General features: G+C 40.9%; 1 protein-coding gene across 2 annotated transcripts in view; it reads right to left on the bottom strand.

The window, feature by feature from the left end:
- Window positions 1-11,731, bottom strand: part of LOC118395306 (microsomal triglyceride transfer protein-like) — a 38,955-nt gene that overhangs the window by 7,146 nt on the left and 20,078 nt on the right. For both annotated transcript variants that reach the window (XM_052464370.1, XM_035789016.2), the window contains exons 12-15: window positions 8,544-8,641; window positions 8,204-8,325; window positions 4,779-5,006; window positions 4,327-4,451 (exon numbers count right to left, since the gene is read on the bottom strand). In XM_052464370.1, coding sequence (XP_052320330.1) covers window positions 4,327-4,451; window positions 4,779-5,006; window positions 8,204-8,325; window positions 8,544-8,641 — 573 coding nt within the window. The remainder of the gene's footprint in view (window positions 1-4,326; window positions 4,452-4,778; window positions 5,007-8,203; window positions 8,326-8,543; window positions 8,642-11,731) is intronic.

Genomic DNA, 11,731 nt, shown 5'->3' with positions numbered 1-11,731 from the left:
CCTAATTCCCTTTTATGCACTTTCCTCTCTATGAGTGTTCCAGCCTTTAAATGAGGATTAGCATTAGAATAGCATGCTATTCACCCATTATTCATTTGGGGTTTAGATCAAAGAAATGAAGGTGTGGCGGAGGTGTGTCTACACTGTATTCTGACCTTTACTCCCTCATAATTCCACCACCTTTATACGCAATGAAATGATGAATAAGGTTGAGGAATCTGTCGGTTCCACGTGGAACATCCAATTTATTTTTTCAGAAAGAATTAACACCATTTTCCATGCAATGTAATTTACAAAAATTGTTAAGAGCTATTGATAAGGTTAGGGTAAATGAGTAAACCATTTGGATAAGTGGATTGTAAATATAAATTACAATCGTTTTAGATATATTTTACCTTATGAACACTGGAGACAAATGCAAAACCAGTCATATGGCAGCAAACTGAAGCATATCGACATATCAACTTTTCCACAGTGAAGTTGATGAAATGCTGGCCTTAAACTTGGGATGAAACTTGAAGACCTAGCTATAGGCTTCTGTAGCCATGAGCAAATGCAGTATAGTGCCAAACCTACCGAGTTGATTTATGATTTCAATTATAATATACCTTTCACTGTATTTTTGACAATTTGTATTGTGTAAAATATTAGCCACTATCGGTAGCCACCATCAGTTATACCTACATACATTTATAACGGTCACTGACTTTAGTGTTAGTTTTCTTACATTTTGTATCATTCCATTACATCGTTAGTTTACCCATCTTTTCTGTGTCACATTAGTGTGGCTGTTCCTGAGGACCGCTGGCAATAGTGGATCATATACATAAATAAGAATTTGTTCTTAACTGACTTGCCTTGTTAAATAAAGGTAAATAAATGTATTAAGCTAACATATTACAAGTTGTGCAATAATTTGGGACATGTAGCCTATTTTAATCATTCTGGAACGCAGACCAGCAGTTAAAACCTGGAGCTTGGCTCACGATGACTGGACAGTCTTCATCACAGTTCCATGATTAGTGAGAATTATTAGGGTAGATTTTTACATCTACTGTTCAACCCCAATTGTACACTTTTGACCTTCCAATATTTCAGGGATTTAACAATTGAATATGCCAACTTTCAGGATGAATCACCAATATATTTTGTGCGTAACAGACTCTCCAAAACAATTTTTTTGTATTATTCATAAATACTTTCCTAACCCTAAGTGATATACAAGATCAGAGTATTTCTTTCATCAACCAATTGGTGCTGAAAAGGACACGAATATGCGTGTATTTACATGGTTTTCTTTCATTGATCCCTAATACTCTGAACCGATCTCGCCATATATTCTATTCTTCTGAGTCTGTCGAGAAAATTCTAATTAAAAAGGTACACCAAATTTAAAGGGATGGCTTTAGATAAATGTACTGAAAAACCTATTGAATGAAAACTCCAAGATAAAATCTGTTGGCCAGCGGGAGTGTTCAAATTGATTCGGTGCACAAAAGGGAACCAAGCCTACAAAGCCTGTTACACACCAGGTAAGTCTGAATACCAACTTCTGAGAAGTGCGTAGGAAAGGCGTGCGAAGGAAAAGGTGTACATTTACTAAAATGAATATGGTCCCTGATTCCTGTAAAGCCTTGGAACTGTAAAGCACCCATCTAGATTCTAACAATTCCATCTCCATTTTATCACTGGATGATGTCACACATTTATCTACTTGATCAGTTAGGGCGAGTGATGAGCTCTACAGCAGTCTCACAACTCAATCGCTGGTTGGAAACTGTTTTCTGCCCCTCCCAAAAGATAGAATTTGTAGATATTTGGCCCTCTTTCTGGGACTCACCCTCAAACAGGACCAAGCCTGGCCTGCTGAGGAGTGACGAACTCCATCCTAGCTGGAGGGGTGCTTAAGCATGATGAATTTACTGTGTTAAATGAGGCCTCACCTCCTGGTTACACTAGTGACCATATCCCCCACGCATCCCGCAAAGGCAGAGGTATTCCTAACATTTACGATAGCAAATTTCATGGGAAAGTCCACAGACCCACTCCAAAAGGCTTTTGGAGCCATCATCAACTCAGTGGGTTTTGTCCAACATGTCTCCGGACCTACTCACTGCCACAGATCATGATCATTAGAAAGCAAATTACAGACTCCTCTTTAAATCTGCGTATTTCTCCAAAGCTTAGCTGTCCTGAGTCTGCAAAACAATGCGCAACAACTCACAGCCTTCCCGAAGACAATCAATGTAATACGAAATGCTTTAGTCTGGTTTTAGACCCCATTATAGCACTGAGATTGCACTCATAAAGGTGGTAAATTACCTTTTAATGGTGTCAGACCAAGCTCCTAGACCGTAGCGCTGCTTTTGATACCATCGATCACAACATTCTTTTGGAGGGATTGTAAACCCAAATATGTCTACACGGACAAGTTCTGGCCTGGTTTAGATATTATCTGTCGAAAGATATCAGTTTGTCTCTGTGAATGGTTTGTCCTCTGACAAATCAACTGTAAATTTCAGTGTTGCTCAAGGTTCCGTTTCAGGTCCACTATTGTTTTCACTATATATTTTACCTCTTGGTGATGTTAACTTTCACTGTTAAGCGGACGATACACAGCTGTACATTTCGATGAAACATGGTGAAGCCCCCAAATTCTCCTCCCTGGAAGCCTATGTTTCAGACTTAGACAAAAACTTAGACAAAACAGAAATGCTAGTCCTAGGTCCCAAGAAACAAAGAGATATTTTGTTGGATCTGACAATTAATCTTGATGGTTGTACATTCGTCTCAAATAAAACTGAAGGACCTCGGCGTTACTCTGGACTCAGATCTCTCTTTTGACTTACAAATAATATTTCAAGGACAGCTTTTTCCCATTTTCGTAACATTGCAAAAATCCAAAACTTTCTGTCCAAAAATTATGCAGAAAAATGTATCCATGCTTTTGTCACTTCTAGATTAGACTACTGCAATGCTCTACTTTCTGGCTACCCGGATAAAGAACTAAATAAACTTCAGTTCGTGCTAAACACGGCGGAAAATGTGATCAAATTACTCCAGTGCTAGACTCTCTACACTGGCTTCCTGTTAAAGCTAGGGCTGATTTCAAGGTTTTACTGCTAACCTGTGCTTTGGCAAAGTGGGTGGGGTTATATCCTGCCTGTTTGGCCCTGTCCGGGAGTATCGTCAGACAGGGCCACAGTGTCTCCCGACTGCTCCTGTCTCAGCCTCCAGTATTTATGCTGCAATAGTTTATGTGTTGGGAGGCTAGGATCAGTCTTATATCTGGAGTATTTCTCCTGTCTCATCCGGTGTCCTGTGTGAATTTATGTATTCCCTCTCTCCTCTCCTCCTGGCTAGTTTCAACTGTTCTGCCTGCGGCTATGGAACACTGACCTGTTCACTGGATGTGATACCTTGTCCCGGACCTGCTGTTTTGGACTCTCTCTCTACTGCTGAATGGTCGGCTATGAAAAGCCAACTGACATTTACTCCTGAGGTGCTGTCCTGTTGCACCCTCTACAACCACTGATTATTATTATCTGACCCTACTGGTCATCTATGAACATTTGAACATCTTGGCCATATACTGTTATAATCTCCACCCGGCACAGCCAGAAGAGGACTGGCCACCCCTCAGAGCCTGGTTCCTCTCTAGGTTTCTCCCTCGGTTCTGGCCTTTCTAGGGAGTTTTTCCTAGCCACCGTTATTCTTCATATGCATTGCCTGCTGTTTGTGGTTTTAGGCTGGGTTTCTGTACAGCACTTTTTGACATTTCCTGATGTAAAAATGGCTTCATAAATACATTGGATTGATTGATATTCTCTGGTTGAAATGGCTATCGTGTTTGCATTAACAGGAAGCATCAATCAGTCAACTAGTCTAATCTAGAGCTGAATGAAATGTCACCTTCACATATATCTGATGAGACAAGAATAGTCACATCACCATTCGCGAACATGCTCTATGAATCAGTGTATGAAAAGAATCCGTCGTCATTTTTAGATCAACCCTTAACATCAATCCTCACCATTGTCAATCATGTATTACCAATTGAGTTTGTAAATGTTGAGCATGTCAGCTTAAGCATAACTTACCTTTAAAATTCAGTTGTTCTATAACACGCATTGGATTGAATTTTGGCCTATTTCTCTAATCTGAGCCCGCCAAAAACCTTTTGTCATTATCGTGCGATGATTATTAAAAACTATCCAATGATAAGCATGACTGAGTACAATCAGGCAACATATGAGAAGAATGATCAAATTGAAAAAGTGTTTCTGTTATCATCCTGCCCATCACTATTGAACCCAGGTTCCCTACCTGTTGTTGACGCTGGTCTTTGACTCCCTGTACCACAGGCTGACCTCCATGCCTCCTGAGATGTCAATGGCCAAGCCACCCTGGAACTCGGCATTGGCCTTCAGCCCAGACTGAAGCTGGATGACCTGAAAGAGAGAATGAGGAAACAGGAGTAAAATCACAATAGCTGCTTGCCCGTCCGGGCCAGTGAGTGCTAGTGTCAGAATGGTTTGAAACCAAGTGGCTGAAGAAGGCACTGACAACTAAAATGTGGCCTAGGCAGATACCAACACCTATAATAGTTTAATTGAGTCTATATGAAGAAAATTGTTAAAAATGTCTGAGATATCAGCGACTTTATATGATACAGTAGAACATTTTATTTGTGTGGTGTCATTAAAAAAATACACTTTAAATAAAGTTTGATTGATCGATTGACTGATTGGTTGATTAATTGATTTAAGGGTGCCAACCTGAGAGTGGTCAGTGAGCAGGATCAGGCCCTTTACCACGTTCATGGGCTCGCCAGACATGGAGAACATCTTGGACATGAGGTCACTGTAGCCCTTGAAGAAGGTCACAGGCCGCAGCTGGACGTCGAAAAGCAGAGCCGACATCCCAGCGAAGGACTCCAGGTCCTCCTCGCCTTCGTCCGGCTTGGCCGCGATCAGGGACTCCATGCCTTGGGCCTCAATTGCCACCTGGACAGCGAGAGATCAAATATGGCAGTCAGATCATAACTGTCAACAAGTCGGCACTGTTGGTTGGTTCATCTTCCTTAGTTGAGTAAAGCAAGTCATTCTAAGGTGATGTTGCCCCTAAATACTGATCTTGGATCAGTTTAGCATGTTCTCCAATAAAATAAGCTGTACCTACGACAAACTTAACCTAAGAGCGTGCAAAATCTTAGCTTCTGCTCTTCTACATGATTAGATGTACAGTGGGTATCATAAGTATTCACCCCCTTTGGATTTCTTCACATTTTATTGTGTTACAAAGGTTTCTTTTTGTTGTTGTTGCTAATGATCTACAGAAAATACTCTAATGTCAAAGTGAAAGAAAGAATTATATATATTTGCACACAAATATTTGCACACCAATATTGCACACCAATATTTGGCCATTATTCTTTTTAAAATTATTCAAACTCTGTCAAGATGTTGGGGATCATGGCTTGACAACAATGTTCAAGTCTTGCCATAGATTTTCAAGCAGATTCAAGTCAAAACTGTAGCTTGGCCACTCAGGAACATTCACCGTCTTCTTGGTAAGCAACTCCAATGTAGATGTGGCCTTGTGTTGTAGGTTATTGTCCTTTTGAAAGATAAATTCCTCTTGCAGTGTTTGGTGTAAAGCAGAATGAAGCAGATTTTCCTCTAGGATTTTGCCTGTCCTTAGAACCATCGCTTTTCTTTTTATCCTAAAAACCTTCACAGTATTTGCCGATGTCAAGCATACCCATACCATGATGCAAACACCACCATGCTTGAAAATGAGGCAGTTACTCAGTGATGTGTTTTGTTTCCCCCATACATTAAGGCTTTGCAGTTAGGCCAAAAAAGTGTATTCCTTTGCAGTGTTTTTGCAGTATTACTTTAGTGCCTTGTTGCATACAGGATGCATGTTTTGGAATATTTCTATTCCAAAAAGAATAAAAAACGTCAGACACGGCATTTTCCTAGAGGGAAACCTGGTTTGAAGGGGAAACCTTTCCACCAGACACTGGAAGATGGAATTCACCTTTCAGCAGGACAATAACCTAAAACACTTAAAAAGGTCAAATCTCCAATGGAGTTGCTTACCAAAAAGATAGTGAATGTTCCTGAGTGGCTAAGTTACGTTTGGACTTAAATCTGCTTCAAAATCTAATGGCAAGAGCTGAAAATGGTTGTCTAGCAATGATCAACAACCAACATGAATTTTGAAAATAATAAATTGGAAAATGTTGTACAATCCAGGTGTGGAAAGCTCTTCGAGACTTATCCAGAAAGACCCACAGCTGTAATCACTGCCAAAGGTGATTCTAATGTGTAGTGACTCAGGGGGTTGAATACTTATCTAATAAAGATATATTAGTGTTTTATTTTTCATATCATTTCTGTTTTCAAATGTTAGAATCCCCTTTCCCCCCACTTTGACAGTCTTTTGTAGATCATTGACAAAAAAATTACAATTAGGCCTCCCGAGATTCTGGGTTTGAGCCCAGGCTCTGTCACAACCAGCCGTGACTGGAAGGCCCATGGGGCGGCACACAATTGGCCCAGCTTCGTTCGGGTTAGGGAGGGTTTGGCTGGCAGGGATATCCTTGTCTCATTGCGCACTAGCGACTCCTGTGGCAGGCCGGGCGCAGTGCACGCTGACCAGGTCGCCAGGTGTACGGTGTTTCCTCTGACACATTGGTGCGGCTGGCTTCCGGGTCGGACGGGCATTGCGTCAAAAAGCAGTGCGGCTTGGTTTGGTTGTGTTTCGGAGGACGCATGGCTCTCGACCTTAGCCTCTCCCGAGTCCATATGGGAGTTACAACGATGAGACAGGACTAACTACTACCAATTGGATACCACAAAATTGGGGAGAAAAAAGGGGGTAAAAAAAAGAATTAAATACATTTTAATCCCACTTTGTAACAAAATGCGGAAAAAGTCAAGGGATCTCCATATCTGGCTTCTTCACCTGAGGGATTGTCTAAGACCAGCCACCGGACAGCTGATGAAACTGGGGAGTATTTCTGTCTGTAATAAAGCCCTTTTGTGGGGAAAAAAGTATTCTGATTGGCTCTCCAGTGGGTGGGCCTATGCCCTCCCAGGCCCACCCATGGCTGGGCACCTGCGCAGTCATGTGAAATCCACAGATTAGAGCCGAACAGACGTAATTCAATTATGAACTGTAAAATTGTTGAAAATTGTTACATGTTGAGTTGATCTTTTTGTTCAGTATAGTTATCGCTAGATACCTGGCTAATAGCCAGCCCTTTAGATACCTAGTTGACTGAAATATCTGTGACTATTTACCAGTTGTACACTCATTCTCCAAGTGTCAGGGGGTTTTTGTTTGGGGGATATCTGTTGACACGGCAGGAGACGAGGGATGTTTAGAAAATTCTGACTGTCAATTGCGTCTCTCTGCCACTTGCTACTGTAGGTCTCTGGTGAGCTAGTTTGTTTCACCTTTCTATGTCCTGGGCGGAGTTTCCCGTTGGACAGAGTAGTGAATTAATGCGCTGCCAACATGCCAATTCCGGGGGAAAAGGCAAACATAACGAGCATACATGAATTACTCATGATTCCACTCGTTCGCAGAGGTAGGCATGATTAGCACTCAGATCAAGAAGCCTCCTGAGCATCGATCAATGCTGGGAACGTAATAATAAATGGGTAAACGATAATTAACTGAATAAAAAGGTGCGTAAACGCTTTTTCACAAATAAACAAGGTACGTAAATGGTGTTAACCCTCCACCTGGTTGGGTCTGGCAAACCCCATTCATAAACATCAATATCTTGCCAGGAAGAAGTATTGTTTATAAATAGCTACATTTGCCCGGCATTTTAGCAATCCAATTGACCTTTGCTGCGCATAATCAGTCAGTTCTGTAGCTGCCTGGCAACAGTGTGGGTGGAATGCGTGAGCTCACCTGGCAACCAGTCTGCATGGAAATTAGATCATATCTCATATTAACATATTTGATATTTCCTGTTCTCTTCTCATTTTAATTCAAGTATTTTCAACTACAAACTTGAGAAAATGTCTGATTGAAGGTATTCCAGTACTTGAATTTCAGAGTGCCAAACTCAAGTACTTTAAGCACCTCAAACACCTTGTGAGAACCCTGGAATACTTTATGAAGGCACTGTAAATATAATAATTTCTTCATTATCAATTCACAAATTCATTCTCATTACCTGGAGGCCATGTAGCAGGGCGCCATTACTGGCTCCGTAGATGTTCATGTTGCTCCTCCTGAGGACCCCAGAGCCAGAGTACAGAATGTCCAGACTGTAGGTGGTAGTGGCATCAGCGGTACCTGCAGGAAGTTGATTTAGTTATGAACATAATTATACAGTACATAAAATGGAACCTGTGACTGTGTCTCATAGCAGCAATGACTAATCAACAAGACTATGAACTTGATCCATATATGATTATATCACATAGCTGTATTGATTATTCTTTAAAATGTACAAAAAAATCCGTAGTTTTTCATTTATATTGAACAGGAGAAAGGTGGAGGGGGCCACTTACGTGCCATGAAGCCAGAGAAAGCAGAGGATGACCCAACCTTGGAGAAGCGGTCATAGTTGTGGGAGATCATGTCCTTCATGGCTTGCCGTAGAATTTTGCTGGAAATTGTAGCGACCAATAGAAATTAAATGGTAAATAATGCATTGTGTCATTTCGGAGTCACTTTTATTGTAAATAAGAATATAATACTTCTACATTAATGTGGATGCTAGCATGATTATAGATAATTCTGAATGAATTATAATGATGACTGAGAAAGTTAGAGGCATAAATATCATACCTCCCAAAAATGCTAACCTCCCCTTTTATTGTAATGGTGAGCAGTTATGTCTTTGGGGTATGATATTTGTGCGTCCATAACTAACGCACTCATCATTATTCACGAGTCATTCAAGATTATGCGTAATCACGCTAGAATCTACATTCACGTAGAAGTGTTTAGAAACATATTGTATTCTTATTTAAAAGTGACTTCAAAATGACAAAATACATTTACCTATATCTATTGGGCACAAAATAATATGAAACATCCAGCAAATGTATCCAACATGTTTGTAGAGTCACAAGCTTGATGCAATCATTGTGTGCTTGGAATATGGGATCAAATACTGGTCATGTTGACTCCAATGTCCATCACAGTTGTGTAAAGTTGGCTGGTGGACCATTTGTGCTCGGAATATGGGACCAAATACTAAACTTTTGACTACTTCAATACACAAGACAACAATAAGCAACACAAATATTGGCACACAAACACGCATACACAAACACACTATACATGGATTTAGTACTGTAGATACAGTGGGGCAAAAAAGTATTTAGTCGACCAGCAATTGTGCAAGTTCTCTCACTTCAAAAGATGAGAGCGGCCTGTAATTTTCATCATAGGTACACTTCAACTATGACAGACAAAATTTGAAAAGAAATCCAGAAAATCACATTGTAGGATTTTTAATGAATTTATTTGCAAATTATGGTGGAAAAATAAGTATTTGGTCAATAACAAAAGTTTCTCAATACTTTGTTATATACCCTTTGTTGGCAATGGTAGAGGTCAAACGTTTTCTGTAAGTCTACACAAGGTTTTCACACACTGTTGCTGGTATTTTGGCCCATTCCTCCATGCAGATCTCCTCTAGAGCAGTGATGTTTTGGGGCTGTTGCTGGGCAACACGGACTTTCAACTCCCTCCAAAGATTGTCTATGGGGTTGAGATCTGGAGACTGGCTAGGCCACTCCAGGACCTTGAAATGCTTCTTACGAAGCCACTCCTTCGTTGCACGGGCGGTGTGTTTGGGATCATAGTCATGCTGAAAGACCCAGCCACGTTTCATCTTCAATGCCCTTGCTGATGGAAGGAGGTTTTCACTCAAAATCTCACGAGACATGGCCCCATTCATTCTTTCCTTTACACGGATCAGTCGTCCTGGTTCCTTTGCAGAAAAACAGCCCCAAAGCATGATGTTTCCACCCCCATGCTTCACAGTAGGTATGTGTTCTTTGGATGCAACTCAGCATTCTTTGTCTTCCAAACACGACAAGTTAAGTTTTTACCAAAAAGTTATATTTTGGTTTCATCTGACCATATGACATTCTCCCAATCTTCTTCTGGATCATCCAAATGCTCTCTAGCAAACTTCAAACGGGCCTGGCTTAAGCAGGGGGACACGTCTGGCACTGCAGGATTTGAGTCCCTGGCGGCGTAGTGTGTTACTGATGGTAGGCTTTGTTACTTTGGTCCCAGCTCTCTGCAGGTCATTCACTAGGTCCCCCCGTGTGGTTCTGGGATTTTTGCTCACCATTCTTGTGATCATTTTGACCCCACGGGGTGAGATCTTGCGTGGAGCCCCAGATCGAGGGAGATTATCAGTGGTCTTGTATGTCTTCCATTTCCTAATAATTGCTCCCACAGTTGATTTCTTCAAACCAAGCTGCTTACCTATTGCAGATTCAGTCTTCCCAGCCTGGTGCAGGTCTACAATTTTGTTTCTGGTGTCCTTTGACAGCTCTTTGGTCTTGGCCATAGTGGAGCTTGGAGTGTGACTGTTTGAGGTTGTGGACAGGTGTCTTTTATACTGATAACAAGTTCAAACAGGTGCCATTAATACAGGTAACGAGTGGAGGACAGAGGAGCCTCTTAAGAAGTTACAGGTCTGTGAGAGCCAGAAATCTTGCTTGTTTGTAGGTGACCAAATACTTATTTTCCACCATAATTTGCAAATAAATGTGTCGCAAACTACTCTTTACGGCAATATTTTGTGTCAATTGAACAATACTTTGCAGAAATTTACAACACAAACAAACATGGAGGAGAGTGAACGTGACACAGAGCATGGAGACATGGAGCTTGTACCTAAAAGAGGGGCTACGTCGGTCGCATGGACTTGGTTTGGGTATGACAAGTCTGACACGGAGCAGAAAACCCCCTCTGCAAAATATTACGCAGGCTGGTAATCGACAACAGGCTCAAACACCATTAACCTCTTACCACCTACGCAAGAATCATGTGAAACTGTACGGAGAGAGTCGATGGATGACACCCAAAAAAGCACAGTCAAGTGCTCAAAACAACCCCGACTCAGACGTTGCAAGAGGCTTTTGCCCGTGGCACACCATATGGCAAAGAATCACAAAGATGGAATGAGATAACAACTGCCGTTACAACTTACATCTGCAAAGACATGGCCCCAATTTACACGGTCGAGAAACGGGGGTTTCGTGAGTTTCTGCTAACACTCGACCCAATGTACCAAATGCAAATTGATATGTGACACATATTAATGTCAAACAGGCAAGCATGTTTCGGACTAGCTGATCCATCACAATACATATGATATGAGTAAAGCAGTATGTAAACATTATTAAAGGGACTAGTGTTCCATTAATAAACGGGTCAGGGATTCCATGTCTATATATATATATATATATATATATATATATATATATATATATATATAGTGGAGCAAAAAGTATTTAGTCAGCCACCAATTGTGCAAGTTCTCCCACTTAAAAGATGAGAGGCCTGTAATTTTCATCATAGGTACACTTCAACTATGACAGACAAAATGAGAAGAAACAAATTCAGAAAAATTCAGAAAATCACATTGTAGGATTTTTAAGGAATTTATTTGCAAATTATGGTGGAAAATAAGTATTTGGTCACCTACAAACAAGCAAGATTTCTGGCT

The sequence above is a fragment of the Oncorhynchus keta genome, chromosome 16, assembly GCF_023373465.1.
Source record: "Oncorhynchus keta strain PuntledgeMale-10-30-2019 chromosome 16, Oket_V2, whole genome shotgun sequence".
Lineage (NCBI taxonomy): Eukaryota > Metazoa > Chordata > Actinopteri > Salmoniformes > Salmonidae > Oncorhynchus > Oncorhynchus keta.
Note: the sequence above shows the minus strand (reverse complement) of the source record. Positions and strands in the feature narration are given on the sequence as shown.